The sequence below is a fragment of the Pteropus alecto genome, unplaced genomic scaffold, assembly GCF_000325575.1.
Source record: "Pteropus alecto unplaced genomic scaffold, ASM32557v1 scaffold3, whole genome shotgun sequence".
NCBI classification, from domain to species: Eukaryota; Metazoa; Chordata; class Mammalia; order Chiroptera; family Pteropodidae; genus Pteropus; species Pteropus alecto.
This window is the reverse complement of record NW_006442484.1, coordinates 27585265-27612478: the sequence shown is the minus strand read 5'-3', so window position 1 is coordinate 27612478 and position 27214 is coordinate 27585265. Positions and strand designations below refer to the sequence as shown.

Genomic DNA, 27214 nt, shown 5'->3' with positions numbered 1-27214 from the left:
AGGGTTATCTATGAATTTTATTTCTCAGGCCAGTCCCTGCTCCCACATTCCCACAAATGTTTTGAGATTAAATCTACTTTAATAAATGATGTAGATTCTTTCTATTTCTTTTGTACTGATGGAAATGCCACTTCTCACTGAATTTTTCCAGTTAGCTAGGAAAACTGTACACTCATGAATTAAGTCTTCCCTGTCCCAACAAATGCCATCAACTACTACCTAGTTACTCAAGCCAGAAACCTGGCTGTCACCACTGATGCCTCTCTGTGTAAACCCCACATCCAAAGCCTCTGCTGAGTCAGCCTCCTAAATCTCTCTCAGCCATCCTGTCGGAGCACCTCACTGTCTTTCAGCTGCCACAAACCCTAGTTCTGGCTTCTGTATCCCTCAGATAGACAGCCTCATTAACCTGTTATCTGTACTCCCTTCCTGGGGGCACACAGAAAACCAGACAGACCATCTTAAAACATAAATCAGTGACCCCTTTTTGTTTCGAAAGAACCAGAATTTAAGCACTGCCAATTAGAATTATGAATGAGTTTCAGAGTTACACAAACCTAAATTTCAATCTAAATTTGTTTTCATTTAACTCATTTGAACCTCAGTTTCTTTGTGAGGGAAATGGAGACAATATAGTTGTCATAGTGCTCAGACATGTTTGGCTCAGAAAATGACTATCATGTATAAGCTATTTGATAAATCTAATATATTATGACATATTATTATTGAGAAAAATTTAACCACAGACAAATTAATATAAAAATATAAGAAAGCAAGAGATAAAATATCTTTACTAAAACTCCACTAAGTTCCCTTTTGGATAACACATTTGAAACATCACCATTGTACGATTTACAATAAAAATTCATTAAGATGGAGGTCTCTTAGATCCCACATGAGACTTTTGGTACTAACATACTAAAAGAACTTCATTATACATTTCTTTCTCATTCTTTGAGTCTCCAGTATAGAGTTAAAAATAAGGCTCCTAAAAGCTTATATTTTATTTTTCAAAAAACGACTACTCTTTTGTGCTTGCTTAAGCAGCAGATATACTAAAACTACTCTTTCAATTCAGTATTGTATACTATAAAATTTAGAATGTTTTAATACTGGTAAGATGTCAAGTTTTCGGAGTAAAAATCAATAGAGCAAGTGGTTTCCTTAGAGATCTACCATTAATAGCTTTTCTAACAATAAAATCCAATAAAACAATTCGATCCCATGTAAATAAAGTTTTAACTAAATTTGAAGTTGGAACTAACCTAGAAATTTTGCGTCATTTGGACCAAGTTACTACTTTATCTCTCTATGCTTTATTTTCCTTATTTTTAATACGATTAATAATAGCACCAACTTTATATAATTATAAATAATTATATAACATTAACAAGATGACTGATCCATAGGGGGGAAAAAAAAACAAACCATAAATCACACCCATCTTATACTTAAAACCACTTACTAACTTCTCCTTGAACTGAAAATAAAATCTAAACTTGTCAACTTGGCTGAAAAGGCCCTCACCTCTGTGGCCCTGCTCCCCTTTTTGTCTGATCCTCTGGCCTTCCTCTGCATACTCCAGTCCTGTGACATGGGCTGCCTTTAGTCCCTCAAGCTGGCCATGCCCTTTCCAGACTCAGAGCCCTGGATGCTCTTTTTCTACCTGGACACTGTGCCCTCCCCCCCGCCCCCCACTTCTTCAGTGTTATGTCCTTAGGGAGACTTTGCTGACCACTCTTATTTCTTTCCTAAAGTTATTTTATTTACAACACATCACAAATGCTTGCTCTATCTTATAGCTTTTGTGTTTATTCTCTGTCCCTTCTACTGCTCTAAGCTCCAAAAAGACAAGTCTGCCTTTTCAACCTTTTCAGCCCTTTAAATACAGAACCTACCACGCTACCTGGCCCACAGTTCTGTCCAATAAATATTACTAAAATGAGCAAATGAATATGTCTACAAACAGCTCCTCAGCATGATAGTTTAGGTATTTCCCCATATAGGCATACCTCATTTTGTTGTGCTTCGCAAGTATTACATTTTTTATAAATTGAAGGTAATACCCTCCACCAGCAAAAAAGATTATGACTCACTAAAGGCTCAGATGATGATTAGCCTTTTTTATCAATAAAGTATTTTTAAATTAAGGTATGAACATTTTTTTAGACATAATGCTATTGCACACTTAATAGACTATAGTACAGTGTAAACATAACTTTTATGTACACTGAGAAACCAAAAAAAATCATGTGACTTGCTTTATTGTAATATTCACTTTATTGCAGTGGCCCAGAACCTAACCCACAATATCTCTTGGTTAGGACTATTTATGGAAAAGCACAAATGACAGCCTTCCTTTATAAAGGAGGGTGTGCTTGATGAAACCTACATTATGTCAGCTAATGACATTTGCATGCTTCCTTCTTTGTTTTCAGTTGAACTACAAGGTGGAGGGGGAGAAACTGAAGCACAAGTACACTATAGACTCCGACTTGCCTCAGTTTATTCAAGCCAAGGTCAATGCCCTCAACATGAGCGATGTGAGTATTTGTCCTGGCGTCAGTCTAACATTGCTAACGTGGGCCTCTGGTTTCCAGTTCTGGGTAACTGTAGCACTGAGAATTTTAAAGGAATAAAGTTATTTTATTTACAACACATCTCTCTGTTGGAAGAGGTCATAGAGAAAATATGACCACCAGTTGGCCCAAGAGCTGGACCCGGGCAATCGCAGGCTCCTCACCCTCTTCCTTGTCCTTAGAATGTATGTTCTGCCCACCGTTTCCATAGCGGGAGCCATTTTCAAGGGCACAGCTTTGCAAGAACAAAGTGCTGTTGAGACTATCTGGACGGTATATGTAACTGAATCCCGTTAAAGCCTCTATATAAACTTCTAAGATTCTGGTGGGCAGGTGGGGAGATCTACTATGAGACCACCTAAAACAAGCCTCACTTGAGTTCCCTTGCTTATTAAACCCACACCTACCAATCTAGAGTGGTCTTCCTCTTTCTTCACTTTCTCCTTGCCCTCTGTGCACAGGGGCCAACCAATAGCCTTCAGATTGGACTCATATCATAGAATTTGAGACTAGAGGCTATCATAACATTTTGCTTAGTGCAGACTTTTCCAAACGGTAGACTATGACTCATTAGTAGGTTACAAAGTCAATCTAGTAGGTTGTGTTCCATTTTTTTTTAAAAAGTGGAACAAACTGGGATACACAAGATTGGAAAAATGCTGTAGTGCAGAGTCATTCTTCCGAATGTTTTAGTCTTTCTTTTATCTCCAAATAAACATTTTTTTGGTAGTAATTTCTATGCTTTTGATTTATTTAATTTTTCCACCTGCTTTTACAGATAATATTTAAACATTGAGATTAATTAAAATTGGGTGTTACTACATCTAAATTTTTTATTTTAGCATCCATATCTTTCTGTAATTTTAAATGCTTTATTATTTAAAAAATAAGAAAATGAAAATATCACATGCTTATTATAGAAAAGTTGGAAATATAGAATATTATAAAAAAATAAAATCTATTATCTCACATTCAAAGCGTTACTTTTCAATTGCTTTGTTATGCAAACATATACATTTTTAAAGCAGGTGAGATCATACTGTGTATATAGTTAATGATTTTTAAACGAATCTGATGGATACATAAAAGATGAACCAATAGCTCTAATTCTATGAATTCTCTTAATAGAAAGGGATATGTTTTATAAGACATGTTTTATAAGAAATATTTTGGCATCTTGTTTTATTCTTCTTTTAATTATGTCAAATAATATAATAAACTTTCTTTTTTTCAAGGCTTATTATACAGCAGACTGGAAGAAAACCCTTGCTAAGGGCTATGATTTGAGAACAGATGCCATTCCAATTGTTGCTGCAAAAAGTTCAAGGAATATTGCTAGTGATGTAAGTCTAATTTGAAAGTAGTAAACTTTCTTTCTCTACACTTCAAAAATCTTTACATGGTTGTGAGGCTACATGAGATATATTAGGAAGCAAATAAAAAGTTATAATATAAAAATATTTTCTAATATCCTAAGTTGCAATGATTTTTTATGTTGCTTCACTTTAAAACCTTTAAGAACTCAATATAGTTTTTAGAAAGAAGAAAATTCTTTTTTTAAACTTTGAAATATTTGAAATGCTCATTGGCATCATTATGAACTTGAAAACTGCTTTTTATTTGAATTTTGTCAAGAAAAATAGCCTTGCTATACTAAAATGTCACTAAATTAGGGACGTCTCAAAGTATTTTTTTAATAATATAATTTCCACAAGAAAAAAGTTGGTGAAATATTGAAAACCAGGAAGAATTATAGATTAAATGACAAGATTTTAGTTACTTAATTAATTACTTTTTAAAAATTAAGTTATGTTTTTTATGTGAATTGATATAATACCTTGATAAAGTAAAAACTCATTCAGTTGGGTGAGTTTGTATATGGCTTTTGCTGAAATTTACTCAGGATTATGCAAATACTTTATAATGTGATGCAAATTAATAATGGAAACCGGTAATAAAAAAAATACACCAAATCCTTAATAAACATACTTTTTAGGAACCTCTGAGTATATACAAATAATCCATTTATGAATAAACTAGATATAAACTGCAAATTATTTGACTTTAAATTATCCTCAGAGCAGATCTCAAGACTATCCATTAGAAATAATTTGCCAGTTGTTAATTTAAAAATACTAAAACACTAGATTCAGATTGCATTTGGCTATTGCTTAATTGTTATATAAATTCAGTTTAACATCAGTATTTCTTGCAACTCACGCTATCAAACTTCTATCTGCCCTTCTTTATCATGTAGTTCAAATATAAACAGGCCTACGAGAAAGCCAAAGGCAAGCAAATTGGATTTCTCAGTCTTCAGGATGATCCTAAACTGGTTCACTACATGAATGTAGCCAAAATACAGTCAGATCGTGAGTACAAAAAGGGCTATGAAGCCAGCAAGACCCGATATCACACACCCTTGGATATGCTCAGTGTGACAGCTGCCAAGAAGTCTCAGGAGGTTGCTACCAACACCAACTACAGACAGCCCTTCTACAACTACACTCTGCTGCCAGATGCCTTGAGTGTGGAGCACTCCAGGAATGCAATGCAGATCCAAAGTGATGTATGTAATGATCAATGGGTTGTCAGGATAGAATTATTCATTTGTAGCTGGTGGGAGGGAAGAATGAGAAATCAGCGATTCCGTTCACTTCATCCTAAACCTGGCTAGACCTACTGTAATTTGGGATCCTCTCCAGCATTTGGAGTTTTAGGATTTTACTCATCTGAACTACATGTAGCTCCTTTGGGGGTTATATAATATATATATTATATAATATTATTTGGGGGTTTATATTATTTGGGGGTTATATTATATATATATTAAACTTTGGACATATCCTTAAAAAACTAAGAGGTTCAAATGGGTGCTATATAATATGCTTTCTAGTGAAAAATTCTGTTCACTTTTCCCCTAAGAAAGTTAATTTTTTAAAGGAATTATTGGGTCAGGATTTCCTGTTCAAAACCACCATGAATGCAATCACTTTTATAATTAATTTTTCTAAAAGATGATAAGGACTAAAGAGTAGATTATTCTCCTCCAACTCCTTTTTTCTTATTTTTGATAATTAATATATCATCTAACCAAAGAAACCCCAGCCTTGACTCTTTCTGAAATGAAAATTTCCTTTTTGTTTTAAAGAATCTATACAAATCTGACTTCACCAACTGGATGAAAGGAATCGGCTGGGTCCCGATAGAGTCACTGGAAGTGGAGAAGGCAAAGAAAGCAGGAGAGATTCTTAGTGAAAAGAAGTATCGCCAGCACCCCGAGAAGCTGAAGTTCACGTATGCCATGGACACAATGGAACAGTCACTTAACAAAAGTAACAAACTGATTATGGATAAGGTAAGGACTCAACTGCTGGCCTCAGCCCGAGAGCTCTCTCGGTGCTCATGCCATCGAGCCTGGCAGTGCCACTATGATCTTTGTCAGCATTTTAATCTTTCTGATGGTCCTGGTGGCAGTGGTGGTGGTGAGAGGGGACATTCTATAACATTTATCATGTCTAGAGAGCTCTCATAGTGACCATGCTGAGAGTGTGACAAAACCACAAAACCCATATAGTGTGAGGTTGGGCAAGATGGTATTTATTGTTTCAGTGGAAAACTCCCTTGTTTGATCCCTTTTTTTTCTTCATGTGTCTAGTCTCATCAGCATATCTTGCTATTTTAACCATTTTCCAATATCAGACTTAACTTTTCTACCATGGAGTTATGAGTCTCTTCCTTTAATAACACTACTACAAACTTGTCCTGCTGTACAATCATGTGTCTGCCCGTCTTGTTGTAGAAGCGCTACACTGAAAAATGGAACAAAGACAAGACCACCATTCACGTGATGCCTGATACGCCAGACATTTTACTCTCCAAAGTAAACCAAATCACCATGAGTGATGTAAGTAGATTAACACCAACGACAAAGCAACAACAAAAGTGGGGGAGAAGTTGAAGGGAGACAATGTTTATGAAATGTCTGTCTTCTGCATGCCAACCACTTTGAAATCAGAATCCCTGTTCTTACCCAAATAACAAGATCCTGGTGTTTTTCCATTTCATCATTTAGAAACTGTACAAAGCTGGCTGGGAAGAAGAAAAGAAGAAAGGATATGACCTGAGGCCAGATGCCATCCCAATAAAGGCTGCAAAAGCCTCTAGAGACATTGCCAGTGATGTAAGTGCTTCCACTGGACCTTCTTTAAGCTGAGCCAATAAGAGCAAATGAACCAAGTTTGTGTGTATTCAGGACCTGCAGTCAGCCCTCCTCATCTGGGTGGGACCATCTTGCCATGTAACTAATACACAAGACACATCCCTTTACCCAATCCAAGGACCCTGTAATCATTCATTCATTATTTAATGTAAAAAGTGACTGGATCTTGTTAAAACAAGTTCCTTTTAGAGTATTCAGATCATTTATAGGCAATTCTAAGCAAGCATAGGGATGCAAGCTACAAATTTTATCTAGGAGACCCATGACCAGCCTCTTTCCTGAATTTAAAGGTGCACCATGAAAAATTGTGCCTGCGGGCTTTTCTGCTGGTTAGACAGCTGAATGGGAAAAGCTGTTTTCTAAAGCATCCTAAAACAACTTATTTCCACATCTCTTTGAGTAATTCTGAGATCATTCTTTTTTCCCCCATGGACTCAAGTCTGAAAAAATTTGAAGTAAAAGGATTTTGCTTCCTGCGCACTGTGAGCTCCTTTCTCTCTAATTTTAGAGTAGTTCTATAACCACACCTGTGACAAAGCTAATGGCATCTAGTAAATTATATTTTGTTCTCTTTCCTCCACTATGTTCATCACCATACTTTCTTTTCCGTCCACAGTTCAAATACAAGCAAGCCTACGAAAAAACCAAAGGGAAACATATTGGCTTCCGGAGCCTAGAAGATGACCCCAAGTTGGTGCACTTCATGCAGGTGGCCAAGATGCAGTCAGACCGGGAATACAAGAAGGGTTATGAGAAGTCCAAGACATCTTTCCATACCCCGGTGGACATGTTCAGTGTGGTGGCAGCCAAAAAGTCCCAGGAAGTGGCCACCAATGCCAACTACAGGAACATCATTCATACCTACAACATGCTTCCCGATGCCATGAGCTTTGAATTGGCCAAAAACATGATGCAGCTTCAAAGTGATGTATGTGACAGCCACATCATTTGCAGAGCATTTACTCTGGATAATAAGCAAATCATATATGACCATAAGTAATGACATTTTGAAAATCCTGAAAGAAATCTTGTGTCATTTCCCAATGAAGTGTTTCATTTTTTAACCTTAGATTGAATTGATTTCTTTTAACAAAAGGAGATCAATTTTAGAAACGAAGTCTTATTTTCTACTATTATTGCTATGAGCATTGTTGGATGCTAGATTCAGTAATAGCAAATAAAATTTGCTTCAGAAAGAATGTGTTGGAGGAAATAATGTCTAACGAAGAGAGTCAGAAGCATAAAAGTCTCCTGATAAAGGAGTAAGAGGGAAAGCAGAAAGTCAGCTGACTTGATGGCTCCTGACCCTCGCTCCCAACCAGTTTTTATTCCGCTACGTCCAACTTTGTAATCAATCGCCTATCTTACTTACTGAGGAAGTATTGAGGAGGTGACAGCTGCAGCAGCCATTAGAATAAATGTGAGGAAGGCACAGACAGTAAAGAGCCAAGAATTCAGCTATAGAGGACATTTGGTGGCTGAGGGAAGCGAATTTAAATTACCAACCAAAAGCAGGCGATGCCAAGCCTATATTTCTCTTTGAGAATGTAAGAACTGAGTTATTAATTGCTGGGTAGGTACGTAAGTGCACAAATGAAAGCAACTATGAGTAGTTGTAGAGAAAAATGTCAGAGTTGAGATGAGAAAACTGAAATTTGCACAAAGTACCAGTGAGGTTTCTGGTACACCTGACGGAGATGTAACTAACAGTGGTAGCTGATCCAAGACATAGCAAAAGAGAGAAATAGGGTCCCCATAAGTCAACTATTGACCAAGGGAACTTGGCAATTTTTATAAGAAAGTTAAGCCAGCATAGTCGCCTTTCTTCTAATAGTCACATGGTAGATATTTTGTAGCACTTTTTCTTTATGAGGGCATTGAGGAAAACAAATCACAAAGGTATTACTGCTTATTTTTCATTTTTCATGCAAATAAATGTAAAAAAGACAAAGTTTAGGGAAAAAAACTGTTGAAGTTCAATATACTGTTGGTTGAAAACTAAAGTGGAACTTATGGAATATTGAATACCCACTCCTGGTTCTTAGAAGTTTGGTTCACTCTTGAACTTTTCCTCTTTTGCAGAATCAGTATAAAGCTGACTATGCTGACTTCGTGAAGGGTGTTGGGTGGCTCCCTCTGGGCTCCCTGGAGGCTGAGAAAAACAAGAAAGCCATGGAGATTATCAGTGAAAAGAAGTACCGCCAACACCCAGACACTTTGAAGTATTCCACATTGATGGATTCAATGAACATGGTTTTGGCCCAGAATAATGCAAAAATTATGAACGAAGTAAGTCTTTAACAATGTAGTATTTCATATGCATCAGGAAAACAGCCAGGCATATCTTCCATTTAATCTATAGATTTTGCTAACAGTTTTAGGGCATCATAATTAATGTTTACTCTGCCTTGCAATGGGGTCTTACAGTTTAAAAAAGATAGGAATTAGTCCTAATTAGTGGTCCTCCAAATGTTCAGTGTATCGATCTACCCTACAGACAGAAAATAAATATGAACTCTGTCTTTTAATGCAAACCTTGAAAATGAGCTCTGTTTGTTTAAGATGAGGTTGATTCAAAGTTCACAATGCTGAATCGGCAGATTGTTTGCCTGATAACAGCTGGGTGTTGCAGCCCACTATCTGCTTTGATAGGATCAAAGCAGACTCCTAGATCACATGGCTGTGGCAGCATATTGAGCTAGGACCTTCTCCGGGCAATCATGAAGGCAATTATTCTCCACCAGTAGCTCCTTAGATCAGTAATTAATCCAGCCTTTAGAAAAGCCTTGCTGTATTTTTACATTTCTTAGCCATACAAGACATCAGCGCCAACAAGCACACATCAAACTTGGACATCTCTTTCTAAGTTACGAATAACAGAGTAATTACCAGTAGCACTGGTTATGTTGTGTGGATCACAATTTAAATGGCATCGATTAGCAAAAAAAGGGGGTAATTATTTGGACTTTAACATTAAACAGTTGCAGAAAATGACGGTCTGACTTGCACTAGATAGAGCTAAGTCTCGATGAGTAAATCCCCTGGAGTCTCTAAGAGAGAAAACAGATTCGTCAGGAAGACCAACCTCTTTGAAAGGGACTCACATAAAAGACAAAGCACAAATCTCAGTGCCCCTTTAAGATGTGGAATTTAAACTATTACAAACATACATTTATTTTTTTACAATGTTAATGATTACCATTTCAGAATAATGATGCCAAGATAAGATTTATGAACTAGCAAATACTAACACTGAGAGATAGCTTAATGATCAAGTTGGATCCTCTGATAGCAGAGTTGAGCAAATCGCAGCCCAGAGAGGCAAGGTACCTCCCCTAAAGACACACAGAAGGTCAACCACTGGGTCTGGACTAGAACTGAACTCTGATGCCTGGTTATTGCTCTTTCCACTAGAATTGTACTCTCCAGTACTATAACCACTAGCCACATGTGGTGATTTACATTTAAATTAATTAAAATTTTGCATATCATCTATGGCTGCTTTTACACTATAGCAGCAGTTAGTTGAAGAGTTAATCACAGAAATCTTCTGGCCTACAAAGCCTAAAATATTTACTATCTGGCCTTTACAGGAAAAGTTCATCAAACTCTCATCTAGAAGAAAGCTCTAGAAGAAGTTTTGTGTGTTTTCTAACTAAATTTGGCCAAAACAAAGAGATAGCATTTTTCTCCTATCAGATTTGCAAAGACTAAAAAGTTGTGTTATGTACAATGTTGACAAGGGAGGTTATGCTAATGTAAACTTCTAATCTAGAGTTTGCTAATATTTGTTAAAATTAAATATTTACATGTCCATACCCTGCAGAAATCCTTAAATATGTGCAAAGATATACATACATACTTATACACAAATAAATGATAGTTTTTGCTAAAAGGAGATGCTAAAAGGAGATGATGAGATGAAATTTGGATTCAGTACCTGTGGGAAAGAGAACTGGGAAGGATGAGTCTAACTGTGATATAGGCCCTACAAAGCCGAGGCCTATCCCACAGGGGGCTCTCAAGTGCACATGTCCTACCAGATGTGTCCTGCATTGGGCGGAATGGCCAAGCCTTTATGCCCACACTTTGATGAGTCACTAGATGTGGCCACCAGGGAAGAGTGTGCTCTTAAGTAAGAGAGCAAACCCTGAAGCAGGTGACAACTGGAGGTTGTCCACCAATAGTTAGGGTAAAACGTCCTTCCTTGAATGGGTGTCTGGGTGGTGCATCTTCAGGTCCACCACAAAGATCATGGAACCATTGCTTGCAATATAAAAAGACTGGAAACAACAAATTATGTGTCTTTCAATAGAGAACTGGTTAAATCAACTAGGTTATACCTCCTCATGGAATACTATACAGGTCTTTAAATGAATGAAGTAAATTATTTTAAGAAGGTTAAAAGTTGTCTAACCTATATTATTATGTTTTACATTACCTCATTTGTATTTAAAAAGGACTGTATGAGAGCTTTAATGTGCATAGAAAGTTTTAAGTTGGAGATGCTAGCTCCAGGCTGTCAAGTAGGAGGATGGGATATTTTACTTTCTGTTTACATCCTCTCTATTTTCTTGCTTGAGTGAGCACCTTTTCCATTTAAATTTTATAAAAATAATACCTATCTAAAAAATACACAAAATATTGATATTTATATACAATGATATATATGTACTCAGCGAGGTTCTTTTGAAGATTTTAAATACTAACTTGCACTGGTTTTCGTTTGTTTGTTTTTACTTTCTAGCACCTCTACAAACAAGCATGGGAAGCTGACAAGACCAAAGTCCACATCATGCCTGACATCCCTCAGATTATTTTGGCAAAGGCAAATGCAATTAATATGAGTGATGTAAGTATAATTCCCCCTGTTGTAATCTTTGTTTCCCACCCATTTGAACCAGTAAAAACAAATAAACTAGTTAATATGTATCAATTACGAGAGTGAATATTTTGAAAATAAGAGTATGAATCCACAAATGAGAATCTTTCTCTTTCTATCTTGCTTTGCTAAGAGTTGGAGTTGGCTTCTCAATGGGAATTGTGCGCAACAATTAGGAATTTGAAGGGCAGGTAGATTTTGTTTCAGGGGCAGATCCTCTTCTTCAAACTAAGAGACTTGGCAAGAAGAGAGGGCTTGAAGCTTAGGGGAAGAGAAAAAAGAATTGAGAACCCTAGAGCTTCATTCTTAGGGAGTTCCTCCATCAGATTTTTGAGATGGTTCTAAAGAGGGGATCTTGGGAAAATGGAGAGGGAAGATGAACATTTTGAAGAATTTGGAGCAAGCCTCATAACAAGAAATGTGCAACAATGTTAGAAAATGCGTGTGTTTTATTTCACTTTTTTTCATCCTAACCATAATTGCTAGGAAATCCTCTAATCATACCAGTTTTTTTTCTTGGCTTAGCTTGAATATGCAGGGATTTAAGATCGCTAACTTCTTTTTGTAGTGTAGAACCCACACAATTAAATAAATAAAAGAGTCAATTGTGAAACAATGAAGTTTTGGTATAAGAATATGGCTGTTTTGTAGTCTTCTCATGACCGTTTGATAAAATGACTCAATAAGAATCTACTGGTTTTCACATTTTTAAAAAGCGTATTTAGAACCCAATAAAAACCAGGAACTTTTACTTTTTCTGGTAGTTTCTTAAAGATATGTTTGAGTTTGTAATAGATTTTTTTCCAAACACAATTATGTTCTTTGCAAAAACATTTAGCCATTGAACCACCAATGAAGTATTCTGCTCAAAAATAAAAATGATGCCACAGTGTTAGTTTACTCATTTAAAATAAATACAGGCTTTCCTATTTAGAAGAAAACTTCCTTTGCCTCTCTTTACAGAAAATCTACAAACTTTCTTTGGAAGAGTCTAAAAAGAAAGGTTACGATCTCAGATCTGATGCAATTCCTATCAAAGCTGCCAAGGCCTCAAGAGATATTGCAAGCGATGTAAGTCTGAAAGAGAGCAGTCACCTGGCTGGGGCAGGGGGATGGTTCTAGTTTATTAAAATAATAAGGGCTGAGTTCTGGAAACATTGAGTGGATAAAATATGGGGAGAAAAAAATGTCTGCTAATAGTAGTTTCATTCTATTCTGGGAATTCTTAACTTTGCTCGTTTGTTTTCTCTGGTATTTAAAACAAAAACTAAAAACCAGAATACTAACCAGATTATAACTACATAGATATCTGCTCTCTGATTCATCAGACATAGGTGAATTTACTTGAACTCTGCCACCAAGGCTATGGCCTATAGAAATCAAAGCCTTTCACCAGGTTTTCTTGCTGAAAGATGTATTATTCTTGTCTGCTGCCTCTTAGGATCTGTCTTGATAACAGGATGTCTCATAAAGTGATGTGCTAGGGTGCCGATCTTTTGGGCTCATGGTAACTGTTTATTAAATAATTGAGAATTTTGCAAACCAGTCATTAAACTGTTGATGGCTTGACATCAGCCATGATGGGAGTGCTTATACCACAGAAATTGACAAACTCTGAAAATTAGAGCTCCCCCACCCTGCCAGAGAGCTGGTGTGCCAACACACCACTGCCATAATACATTATCTGTTTGAAACTCAATTTTTTCAGTCGGTTGTTTCCACAAGAAATCCACTCACAGTGAATATTTAATGGTTTGAGGGTAATGAGCGGAGCACATTTCAGAGTACTCTTTCCTTAGCCACCTCCCCAGTTATACTTTCTCTCTCCTCCTCTGTCTCTGTTCTTCATTTTTCCTACATATCCATCCCTATCCCACTCCTACATTGTCCTAGAACTCAAAATTCTTCTCCCTCTATTATGCTGGGGGAATTGGCTGTCCCAGATCCTACTCCTCTAATTTACACACTCGAACCCACAAGACATAGGCAGAATGTATTCACGTATCAGGATCTCCCTTCTATTGAGGGAAGTTAGGTGATAAATACTAAAATTTCTTCTTCATTGTACCAATATAGAAAGTCTTCAAAGAAAGGAAGTTCCATAAATATAAAGCTACTCTAAAATTATAACTTGTATCTCATAACTGAGATTATTCTCATCAGTAAAAGACTGGTTGGACAATTTCTCATGGAAGCATTAAGCTGATTAGAACATTCTACTTATTTCTTTCATTTGCCATACTCTTATTACCTCCTAAATGTCTCTTTAAAAGTAAAAGCGGAGTATATGTGGAAGTCAGTGTGGTGTATCATCACAAGATCTGGGTTCTAATCCTTAATGACCTTAGCAAGTCACTCACCATTCTGGCTTTCAGCTCATCTGTGAAATGGGAGAAGTAATAATAACTTTGCTATCTACCTCACAGGGTATAGTTGTATCAAGTTACACAAATATGAAAAATGTGTTTTGTGAACCATGGAATTCTATATAAGTATTACTTTTATGAAATACAGAATGTTGACACTAGAAAGATTTCAAGTCAAGGGAATTGCTCTGAATAAATATTCACATTTTCTTCACAGTATAAATACAAATACAATTATGAAAAAGAGAGAGGGAAAATGTTTGGTTTCCGCAGTCTTGAGGATGATCCCAAATTAGTCCATTCCATGCAAGTGGCTAAGATGCAATCTGATCGGGAGTATAAGAAAAACTACGAGAAAACGAAGACCAGCTACCACACCCCTGCCGACATGCTCAGTGTCACGGCTGCCAAGGATGCCCAAGCCAACATCACCAACACCAACTACAAGCACCTGATTCACAAGTACATCCTCCTTCCAGATGCCATGAATATCCAGCTGAGCAAGAATATGAATCACATACAGAGTGATGTAAGTCTTTTTTCTTTCCAGGTGATGGTTGGATTCCCAACATGGGAAAGGAGATCACAGTTCTCTATGCCATACTATTGTGTCTAAATTGGTAAGGTAAAGTAGATTTGCCTGTTCTCTTTATAGAATGAATATAAGCAGGACTACAACGAATGGTACAAAGGGCTTGGCTGGAGTCCAGCTGGTTCCCTAGAAGTGGAGAAGGCCAAGAAAGCAACTGAATATGCCAGTGATCAGAAATACCGCCAGCACCCTAGCAACTTCCAGTTTAAGAAGCTGACTGACTCCATGGACATGGTTCTTGCCAAGCAGAATGCACACATCATGAACAAGGTAGAAAGAACAGTCACTCTTCCACACAACTCCCAACAAGGGAAGGCTAGTAGCCTCTGGTTCTTGTTTGGGAAATTTAGTTCGGGTCCTCCACCTCTGCTAGGCAGTGGCAAACAGTTCCAGAGGACACCCGCATACTATTTTCTTTTGCTGCTTGCCAGTAATTTTTATTTCTTCTGCCCTTCTAATTGAGTTAGGAATTATTTGTTTTGTTAAAATTATTATATCTTAAATGCTTTTAATCCATTCTAGAAGATAGAAAATACCTAAAAGGTTATTTTTTAAGATCTGAGTTTGTTTTTGGTATCTTTTCTGAATTATATACCACTTTAGTTACTAAATTCATTTACTCTAATTCAAATTGTGTGCATTCAAATATTCTGCTATTTTTTTTTCTTTCTGGTTTGTCCTAAAAAGTTATTTAAATATCAAATGTCTTTTTTTTTTTAACTTTCTAGCACTTATACACCATTGATTGGAACAAAGACAAAACCAAGATTCATGTGATGCCCGACACACCAGATATTTTACAAGCCAAGCAGAATCAAACTCTGTACAGTCAGGTAAAGCTACATAAAAATTTGGCTTGACATTAACTAAACTTATTAAGTGATGTAATGGTAGAAAATTGATATTAATGTTTAAAAAATGAAAACGAGTGACTTAAACTGGGTATCCTAGAGATGTTGCAAAATATGTGCTTAAAAGCAAGAGCTTCAACTACGATTGTACGTTCCATGGAGGTGGGTACTGTGCCTGTTTTGTTTTTCTCACTACTCATTGTGTTTGGCACAGAGTAGGAAATCAATAAATAATTGTTGAAAGAAAATATTGTATTAAACAGACCTCGTATGAGTTTTGGCTTTGCTATTTATAAGTTGTATATTAGATCTACACCTTAGTTTTCTCATCCCTAAAATTGGGACCATAAAAGTGCCTACGACATTGAAGGACCAAATGAGAAATTCCATGTAAAACTCTCAGAATGGTGCCTGACACATAGTAAGTACTGGATGAATTTCAGCTGTTTTTATTATCATCCAGTTTTCAGATACAGGCATCCAATCAATGAATTCAACTCAGAAAATTTAACTCATTTATTGTACCTTATAAAAGGCATTTCATCATTTATTGCTTTTATCACTTAGATAATTAATATTTTTTATCTGACTTTTTTGTTATCAATTATTTTTAACATCTGTGTTCAAAATAGTAAGCCCAAAATAGTATACCAGGTATACCTGATATACCTGATATGCCCATATTGTGTCTGAACCGAAAAGGTCATGCTCAATTATATACCCGGAGATGAAGGATCTCAGAGCCAAAAGAAATTGAAGCCAGATCATGTGATGCCAAGTCACTGCGCTATTGAACAGCTTGTTTGCTTTTATCCCTGTATCTTTAGACATGAGGGAGATGGTCTGATCTCTATTCTCTAGGTAAATTTTCGTTCAGTAATCTGTTGAGGTTTTAATATATACTGAATGATGCTAAATAATTTCTTTAATTTTCAGAAATTCTATAAACTTGGATGGGAAGAAGCTTTGAAGAAAGGCTATGATCTCCCAGTTGATGCAATTTCTGTACAGTTAGCCAAAGCTTCAAGAGATATTGTTAGCGATGTAAGTATTAGTTTGACTTCGATAAGGATATATTTTTTATCTGAATCAGGTAACTTAATTCTGGTAACTATTTTTATAGATAGGCCACAACTTTCAAAATGTTATGCCCTCTACTTCATTTTCTCCTACCTTCTTTACATACCCAAAATGTGCTCTTCTGTCTCAAAATATCAAAAAATATCAAAAAAGGGGGCTTTGTGAATAGAGGTTGAGCCAGAAAACCTACAAGACCCATTACACTAAGATACTATGTTTTTAGACATTATAGAGGAAACAGAGATTTCAGTTTTCCACTAATTACCTGAAAATAATTTTTCTGTTTTCTATTTGTTCATTTTAGGCAAATTCAAAGTGCCAGATAATAAATAAACCTCGACAACCTGATACTGATAGATTTTTATATGCACATATTTAAAAATTAGCTGCCAATAATTTTTATTTAGGCCATCCTTGCATTTATGTAATTATAATAAACTAGCTTGGAGCATAGAAAATACAGGAAGTTTCAAGAAGTTAGGTTTAGTGTCCAAAGGGCTTAACTTATCTGTTCCAAAATTCAGAAAAGGAGGATATTCTCTCTCTCTAAGGCAAAGCTGTCCAATCTTCTAGTTATAATTGAAAAGAGTAGTAAACTTGGTGAATAAACTAGATTTGGTTCCTATTAATTAATTAAATGTTTACAAATATTTGACTTAGATAGTCTGCATATAGATAAACATATTGTTTTGTTAATTCCAAGAATTAACGAAATTCAAGGGACCTTCATTATAGAGAATAAATGACCAGAATTTCATAGGGAAGTACAACCTCTTTATCAAAATCTTTAAAACTAAACAAAACAAGGATTTGGTTTAGAGAGATGGACTGTCTAAAAATAGAATCTGACAATGAATTCTAAGAATATAAGGAAAGATTCTCCCTGATTCAGTTATTTTGTGGCACTCCAGAAGTGTAGTTACTTAGATGATGTATTATAACCCCCTCTCCGGCTTGGAAGTCAGTAACTCATTAAAATGCATCAATGTGGTGATGAACCTAGAGAAATAATAATGCTTGCATGTTCCCCAGAAAGCTGACTCATTTTCATTTAATTTTATGTGCTTCCCATAAGGTAAAGATAGTTTAGGATTCGAAGGCATAGTGTCAACAATTTGCAAGTAACACAATACTTGATATAACTAATTTCTTTCCATGTGAATCTATTAGTTAGAAACTTTTGAAATCTTACTCTAAAATTAAATTAACTATAAGTAAGCTTTCCCACATTGTAGAGATTGTATCTCCTCTCAGTTCCAAATAGTTCTTGTATCTATAAAATTTAAGGAAATTAGAGCTATTTTTATGAATACTTAATTTAATAAATTAAAATCACATAATTAAGTGTTTGAAGATTGAACTTAAAGTTTATTTAATCCCATCTCCCACTTAGTATTCTGACTTCTCTGCATCTCCAACAGATAGTCAACCAATATGTGGATACTTACAAATATGAAAGTTTTTGTGTCCTTCAGAACAGGTTATTTCCTTATTGGATCATTTGTAATTGTCACTATACATTTTCTTATTTCAAACTTAAATATACTACTGATCAACTCTAGGTCTGTGTTCTAGAACCCCACAAAGTAGCTTATTTTCTCTTTCACCTGATATCTCTTCAAACATTTCGAGTTTCTTACTTATTCTTCTTTGGTTTCAGTTTCATAAGTCCTTCAAATCTTCTGATCATTCTATTTGAAATTTACTCTATTTTTTAAAAATAGAGTGCCTCAAAACTTAGTGGTTTTTTTCCCCTCATTACAGAAGGTTAAGCCAAAGTAAATGAGCTTTTAACTTGCCGTTATCTGTGCTTCTACAGAATCTGTAATAGTACATTTTTATAAGCAGTTTTGTTAGATTACCCATTTTGAGCTTATGATCTTAAACTCCTGTGTATTTTTAATATACATAACCATGAAGATGGATGTCAAGAGAGTAGAACCTACCTCCTCCATGAGGTGTAATGTGTGCCCAGCATCTGGCATCATGTTAATGCTATTATTACTATATTATTACTATCACTATTGTTATTGTCATCTACTACTAATGAAAATTTTCCCAATTGAATCTAAATATTGGATTTTATTTTTACTTTTTAAATTTATGTAGTTTATTTTGACTCATGTTGGCAATATGTTGAAATCTTATGGAATTTTCTAATCTAACATATTTTACTGTTTTTAGCCATATGTGCATGAAGATATGGATCCTGAATAGGACAAGTTTGTATGACATAACCATATGGCAAACCACTAAACGTCCCGCTGCTTAATAAATTAATCTACACTATTAGACTTGTTCATCAAGTCCTGAATCTTCCTAATTTTTCTGCCACTCAGCTCATACATTTCCATTATTCTAAAAAGGATATCATAGTGCTTTATCGCTTTATCAAACACTATCCCAAAGTCAGCATACACAATGCTAGCACACCCCAAAATATATTTCTGCCTCTATCTGGAATTAATTTCTCAACACAACTTCTCTGGATGCTCAGCTATATTGCATTTCTTTGGAAGCCTCCAATTAATTTTTTTCATTCTTACTAAATTAACATAGACATCCTTTCTCTGATTTCATTTTGGAAAACAGACATGTAAACAAAGCAAACTGAGCTTAACTTAACCTCTCTCTGTTAATGTTAATAAAAGAACTGTTTGCTCTGATTTCAGTTCAAATATAAACAAGGCTATCGTAAGCAACTTGGCCACCATATTGGATTCCGGAGTCTGCAAGATGATCCAAAGCTTGTGTTGTCCATGAATGTAGCCAAAATGCAGAGTGAAAGAGAATACAAGAAAGATTTTGAGAAGTGGAAAACCAAGTACACCAGCCCAGTGGACATGCTGGGAGTGGTGCTGGCCAAGAAATGTCAGGCCTTGGTCAGTGACGTGGACTACAAGAACTACCTGCACCAGTGGACGTGCCTGCCCGACCAGAACGATGTTATTCAAGCTAAAAGAGTTTATGAACTACAGAGTGAGGTGAGCATCTATTAAATCTAATAGTTTACATATTATTTCCTATCTCATATGAGTAGTCATTCAGTCATAGAGAGACAAAAGCTAGAAAGAGAAATTAATTTTGAGTATGTAAAATGCATCTGTTTGTAATGCATAGAATCACCTGAATCAAGGGTCCATGTGAGTATGAGATTTTTGATGACTTGCTTTGTATTTTCACAGAATCTGTATAAGTCTGACCTTGAGTGGCTGAGAGGCATAGGGTGGAGTCCTCTGGGTTCTTTGGAGGCAGAAAAGAATAAGCGGGCATCAGAAATCATCAGTGAGAAGAAATATCGTCAGCCTCCAGACAGAAACAAGTTCACCAGCATTCCGGATGCCATGGAAATAGTTCTGGCAAAAACAAATGCCAAAAATAGGAGTGATGTGAGTAACTCTTTGGAAATAGATTAAATAAATTATAGTGCCTGATACCTGATAGGTGATTAATAGCATTTTCTTAATAAATTAGTAGAATAGCACAGCATCACATCATACAGCATAGCACAACACAGCATAATGTTTTATATTTGGTTGTTTCATTTGAATTATCAACTACACTGGATTATGTAAAAATGGGTTAGTATCATTTTTGTCACCCAAAGTTTGCTTGCTTATTTATTTATTTATCCAAAATGTAATGAGGAAACTATTGAACAAACATTCTTTTGTCTTTGAAACTTGAATGCATTAAAGACCCTAATTTTTTGTCTTTAGTATAGCGCATATGAAAGAGAAATATTCTGAGTATCTTACACAGGCACAAAGAAATATTGTAAAGTGATTATAAAGCATTTTGTTTAGCTGAGTCAAGATACATAGAACATGAACACACACACACACACACACACACACACACACACACACACACACACACCCCATCTTTAACTTATTTCCTTCTCCAATACTGACACCAGTGTCTGGCATGTGATAGATCCTCAATAAATATTTATTGAATAAAATAAATGAAAATAAAATAAATGAAAGATAACAGTATAGAGTAATTTTATGAACAGAGAGAAAGATTACTCATTGCTCAGAACATAACCCTGACAATTACAGAAAGTTGAATTGTGTGCACTGAGATTCTGGAACAGTTAAGAAAGTTTAAATAGATGTACAGTAATAACCATTTGAATCTTAGAAGGATCTAAATATATATAATGTGCCATATAGTTTACCTATATCATATATATATTAATTTTCACATATTACATATTAATTTTCACATATTATATGTAAGCCCATAATCAGCTTTTAGTAAGCATTAATAAATTGCAGCTCCACTCTCCCCAGTCAACCCCTCGCAGACTTTTTGCAATTTTGACATCCAAAACTTATATTAAATGCTAACTATTATGAATGTTCAAGTTTTCATTTCTTCTTTATTTTTATGATGGCAATTTGAATCCAACAGGCTGACTAATAAAGCAACAAATTTATTCAAAATATTTCCCCTGTTGGAATCCAAGTTCTTTTTCTCTCTATGAAAAGGGGCTGTTTACAAAGCTCTGAACTAATAAGGTTGCCAGGAGAACAACCCTGGATCATGAAATTTATTAACATCAATGTCTCAGGACAGACCTCCCTAACAGTGTGACCTGGTTACTGGAATGCTGAGATACTGATCCCCTCAGGCCTCAGGAGAGGGCCCTCTGGATCCTTGAGCCTGCTGTCTCTCTTTTTGAATAGACTAATACATCTATCTTAGTATAAACAAATATTAGCATTTTCTCTCTTTTCCATGGAGTGAAAGTGACACATGCCTTTAAAGAAATGGTCCAACTTAATTGTTCTCAACCAAGAACAATTTTGTTCCCATAGGGGCATCTGGCAACACAAAGACCTTTTTGTTTGTCACAACTTGAGGGTGGCATGCTACTGGCATCTAGTGGATAGAAGTCAGTGATGATGGAAACACCTCAGAATATAAAGGACAGCCCCCTCTCCCTACCCTTAAGAAACATCCAGTATACAACACCAATAGTGCTGAGGTGAAGAAATTCTGGTCTTACTTAATCAGAAAGCTTGGTAAAGAAACAGGATAAATATGTATGGAAATTCACAAGCCTTGCTTTGTTTTTGTCCCGAAGGTTTTAATCGGCTTCTCTCAGATATTTGGACTGTAGTAAGCATATTCAGGAAGAAGTGCCAACAAGTACCACATTGAATGCCTCAAAGGGAGATTGACAAGTCTAATGAGTCTAAAGTCACTGAGACTTTTAAAATTTTTATATTGAAAAAATTTCGGACATACAGAAAAGTTGCAAAAATACTACAAATAAATTATATATACATATATACAATATATGTGTATATACGCATATATATCTTCACCCAGATTCCCTAATTGTTAACATTTGCCACATTTGCCACATTTTTTCTCTCTTCCCTTCTTTCCTTCTTTTTCTTTCACATATACCTTCATGATGCCACTATATCCTTAAATACTCCACATGTATTTCCTGAAAACAAGAACATTCTCTTACATAACCACACATAACCCCAGTGCAATGATCAAAATCAGGAAATTAATGTTGAAACAATTCTAGTCTACAGAATTTATTCAATTTTACCACCAATGTCTTTTATACAAAATAAAAGAAGTATTTTCTGGATCCAAGATCCAATTAAAGGTCACACATTGAGTTTACTTGTCATGTCTAGCCTCCTTGAATCTGGACCGGTTCCTCAGTATTTCTTTGTCTTCCAAGTCCTTGACATGTGTGAAGAACATGGGCCAGTTATTTTGCAGAATCACCTTCAGTCTGGGTTTGTCTGGTATTTCCTCATGATTAGATTCAGGTTTTGTATTTTTAGCAGGATAACATATGTTGTATCCTCTTCCATACATCATATCAGGAGGTACATGATACGAATTTGTCCCATTACTGATCATTTTAACTTTGATCACTTGGTTAAAATGGTGTCTCCAGGTTTCTCCATTGTCATTACTATTTTATCCTTTGTAATTGATAAGTATCTTGTGGTAAAGTTCTCTGACAACGTAAACATCTTGTTTTTCATTAAGCTTTAACCTCCTACTTTTAGGAAATCAATGAGATTTTCGTTTGGGTCTTCTAGTCTCCTGTGAAGAAGACAGAAGATGGCTCTGGGACATATAAGAGTTTTTGATAAATTCTCATACAGAATTTTCCTTTTGTGAATCCTAATCCCCCAAATAATTATGAGGTATAACTATAACTAATAAACCACTTAGGAAATGAAACTCCCTAATTTCTAGATATACCTTGAATATGCCATCTTTAGAGAAAAGAGTCTGTCTCTCAATTAAACGCTGAGGGAGACTCACAATTCAATAGATCAAGAACTGCTGCTCTATTTGATGATCTTGTCAAAGGCTCCAGTAACTTGAGTTGATTTCTTAGAGACAGAATTATTTGTAACTTAAAAAGATAATCTATAATCTATATTTGGAAAGACTGTTATGTCCCAGATAAGTCAAGAAATATTATACCTATTTTCTGCTTATGTTATTTGCTTATGCAATCAATTATGCTTAATTTAGATGAATTCAGGAATCCTGTTTGAAGTTAACTATGTCATTCACTAATCTAACAACGCCATTGAAAAACTCTTTTTTCTCATTTTAGAGACTTTATAGAGAAGCTTGGGACAAGGACAAGACTCAAGTCCACATCATGCCAGATACACCTGACATTATTCTGGCTAGAGCAAACTTAATTAACACAAGTGATGTGAGTTTCCAATTCAGCATGTGTTTTCAGAAAGTTCATTTTAATTGCTTCTAAGGCAGTGAATTTATTCAGAAGTTATTTTGAATGCCTGAATCATTTTCATTAATAAATGACATGTGACTTCCTTTTTTGCTTTTTAAAAATATTTATTTATTTACTTATTTCTATTCTTTTTAAGTTAAATTTATTAGGGTGACATTGGTTAATAAAATCATATGGGCTTCAAGTGCACAATTCTATAATACATCATCTGTATATTGCATTGTGTGTTCACCACTCAAATTTATATTTTCTGTTACCACATATTTGACCCTTTTACTCTTATCTACCTCCTCCCACCCCTTTCCCTCTGATAACCACTAAATTGTTGTTTGTATCTATGAGCTTTTGTTCATCTTATTCATTTGCTTTCAGTTTTATGTACTACATATGAGTGAACTTATATGGTTCTCAACTTTTTCTGTCCAACTTATTTTGATTAGTATGATGCTACACGTGACTTAGATTCTTCATTTAATGGCTTTTAGCTTGAACATAAAAATAATTGGCACTCCCTATCTCAGGCAGAGTTGGGGAATGTGTGCTGTCTGTTCCTTGTAGTCCATTGTTACACGTGTCATCATAACATAATGGTTTATAGCACTCTCCCCTATGTGGATAGGTGTCCTTGGGGACAAAGACAGCTACTGCTGGATCTGCAGTGCTTCACTAGTGTAGTGCCTGACACGTATAAAAGTCAATGAAATTTCAAAAGAATGAGCATCAAAAACTCATGCAGAAGAATTTCATTTTTACTTTTATTCTCATCATAGCATAAGCTCCTGAAATTTATAGACATAAAAATTAAATATTTTAAAGACAAATTCTAAACTCTAATAGAAAGGCCTTAACATTAAGTAATGGATTAGAGTAATACCACACACTCACACACACACACACACAAATATGCATATAAACACAAGTCTAAGATCAACAGGCATTTGAAACAATCTGGTTTCTAGATAAAGTGCATTAAATTACATTCTCAATTATTTAGTTATGTAACGAATCTGAAAAACAAATTCTTCCACTTAAGCTTTTAATTTTTTTGAGCTTTGATATTTAAGTTTATTCTTCATTTAACTTTTAAAACACTGCAGTAGTTGAATTCGCTTAAGCTTTTTAAATTCAATATTTAAACTTTCCTCAAAAAATGTCTTACATATTAAAAATTATGAAGGATACCTACAGATGTGATTCTACTTTGGACAGCCCTATATTGTGAAATAGACTCTATTTCACAATGTATTAGCTACATGGAAAAGACAGCCCTTTAGGCATGATTTTTTCCCCATTAGAGGTGTTAGATGGAAAGGCATTGCTCTTTTCTAACAAAATCTTTTAATGAAACACTCAAAGTTAATTGGAAAACCATACCTAAATGATATTTCATTTCATTTCTCTATCAATTTACTTCTGCTTTATCCTCATAAGCATTTAGAAAGAGCTGACATTTAATTTTGTTGATCTAGGTAATTGAAGAGCTTTTAAGTTTGAAACAGGATCATTAGAAATCAATGGGCATAATTTCCAATTACATTGAGTATTCTAGAGCACAGTTACTATTCCCATGGACTCTTAAAATATTCAGCACATTGGATTCATTATACTGAAGTTATTTGTGGAAAACAGTTTTTCCCAAAGTGATCTTCATCTCTTAACAGAAACTCTACAGAATGGGTTATGAGGAACTGAAGAAAAAAGGCTATGACCTTCCCCTTGATGCCATACCAATCAAAGCAGCAAAAGCCTCCCGAGAAATTGCCAGTGAGGTAAGACTTTATCCCATTTATACTGATTGGATTGCAATTTATCACTTTGAAGCAGTCTCAATTTAATTTTAAATTAAATAAAATCTTTCAAGGAGTAAAAAATTAAAACAGAGTGGCATGATCCCAGTCATGCAGTGTGGGTTTAAGATAAGCTCAAGGATGCATTATTATGTATGGAATCTGTAGTTGGATTTAGCTTTAATCTTTCCTATCAGAAAAAGTAAATCTTTGGCTCTCCACACAGTGAAATATTTAGAGTTAATGTACTTTGTAATTTGCCACAAAGATGGCAACATAAATTAATCTCGAAAGGAATGAGATGAGGTTTTTTTTCTTTAGTACAAGTACAAGGAAGGCTTTCGCAAGCAGCTCGGCCACCACATCGGAGCCCGCGACATCAAAGACGACCCCAAGATGATGTGGTCCATGCATGTGGCCAAGATCCAGAGTGACAGAGAGTACAAGAAGGACTTTGAGAAGTGGAAGACCAAGTTCAGCAGCCCCGTGGACATGCTGGGGGTGGTGCTGGCCAAGAAGTGCCAGACCTTAGTCAGTGACATAGACTACAAGAACTACCTGCACCAGTGGACGTGCCTGCCTGACCAGAATGATGTCATTCATGCTCGACAGGCCTATGAGCTCCAGAGCGATGTGAGTCTAAGATTTCTTTTTGGCCAACAAAACACCATGTATGCCTTCCTAAGCATCAATCTTCCCCCAAAGTGAGGGGAGCTGAGCTTACACAATAAAGGTCCATTTCTCTGGACTAATCCCCACACTCTATCTAGTCATCCAAACATCTGGAGGCACCATTATTCCACAAAGAAAAAACCATCAAAGCCCCCATTGCTTTAGTGGAAGCCTCTAGATTGTTGATCTAGGAGAGTTGGGTCGTTTTCTCCATGCTGATCTTTATGTTTTTCAAAATATTGCTTCTAATCTGAATGTTTTGTTGATATATAAGACATACCAAATTTTAAAATTTCCTAAGAATTCATGCATTAAAATATATAATGTAATATAAATAATATAAATTATAATATAATATAAATTTTATTTCTTTAGGGGGATGTTATTATGCTTATGTTTAGTGATTTGTCACTTACAATTTCAGAATTTATACAAGGCTGACCTTCAGTGGCTAAAAGGCATTGGCTGGTTACCTAGTGGTTCTCTTGAGGATGAGAAGAACAAGAGAGCTATGCAGATTTTGAGTGACCACGTTTACCGTCAACACCCAGATAAACTCAAGTTTTCTAGCCTTATGGATTCCATCCCAATGGTTTTGGCAAAAAACAATGCTATTACCATGAACCATGTAAGTCCTTTTTTTTTAATTGGGGAGGAGTATTAATTTTGTGTGTGTGTGTGAACACTGAAATTTATTTCTATGAAAGAAAAATTATATTCAATTCTTTTGCTTTGTAATAAAGTGATTTTTAAATGAGTATTATGCTTCTCACTGATCTGAAACATCTAGATCTGAAAGTGTCACAAATACCAACTCACAGAGCAGATTCTCTTTACTCTCATTAAGAATCGGATTATTTTTATGTATCTATTCATTACTGGTCTATACTAGTCATGGCTTTTTTTGTTCGTTTGTTTCAGCGCCTCTATACAGAAGCCTGGGATAAAGATAAAACCAGTGTCCATATTATGCCAGATACCCCGGAAGTTTTACTAGCTAAACAAAACAAAATAAATTACAGTGAGGTAAGCAATATATTCATGGTGCATGATGTACTTTCCTTACACTATATTTTATAAATCAAACTTATGATGACATGTCTATTTCAGAAACTATATAAACTTGGCCTAGAAGAAGCCAAGAAAAAGGGCTGTGATATGCGGCTAGATGCCATTCCCATTAGAGCGGCCAAGGCCTCCAGAGACATTGCAAGTGAAGTAAGTGTACCTGAAAAATTCTTCACCTTAGCTTTGGCTCAAAAATTCCTTTCTTTCTCCTGGATATATAGTAGAGCAACTAATTTATGAGGTTAAAGGTCTTCTTAACAGTTTTTTCTCAGTAAGTAGTTTAAAATAATGGTAATGAAATTCTCAACATGAAGGCTAAATCCTAGCTATGGTTAAGGTGATAGCAATGTGT

The 27214-nt window shown here is 35.4% G+C and overlaps 1 protein-coding gene across 1 annotated transcript in view; it reads left to right on the top strand.

Moving 5' to 3' along the window:
• The window catches only part of NEB (nebulin), a 193484-nt gene that overhangs the window by 52016 nt on the left and 114254 nt on the right, over positions 1–27214 (top strand). Inside the window, exons 39-60 of the mRNA XM_006921066.2 lie at positions 2439–2543; positions 3815–3922; positions 4837–5148; positions 5731–5937; positions 6382–6486; positions 6655–6762; positions 7418–7729; positions 8884–9090; positions 11549–11653; positions 12647–12754; positions 14267–14578; positions 14705–14911; positions 15370–15474; positions 16429–16536; positions 19245–19556; positions 19758–19961; positions 23189–23293; positions 24997–25104; positions 25444–25755; positions 26219–26422; positions 26716–26820; positions 26905–27012. Coding sequence (XP_006921128.1) covers positions 2439–2543; positions 3815–3922; positions 4837–5148; positions 5731–5937; positions 6382–6486; positions 6655–6762; positions 7418–7729; positions 8884–9090; positions 11549–11653; positions 12647–12754; positions 14267–14578; positions 14705–14911; positions 15370–15474; positions 16429–16536; positions 19245–19556; positions 19758–19961; positions 23189–23293; positions 24997–25104; positions 25444–25755; positions 26219–26422; positions 26716–26820; positions 26905–27012 — 3867 coding nt within the window. The remainder of the gene's footprint in view (positions 1–2438; positions 2544–3814; positions 3923–4836; positions 5149–5730; positions 5938–6381; positions 6487–6654; positions 6763–7417; positions 7730–8883; positions 9091–11548; positions 11654–12646; positions 12755–14266; positions 14579–14704; positions 14912–15369; positions 15475–16428; positions 16537–19244; positions 19557–19757; positions 19962–23188; positions 23294–24996; positions 25105–25443; positions 25756–26218; positions 26423–26715; positions 26821–26904; positions 27013–27214) is intronic.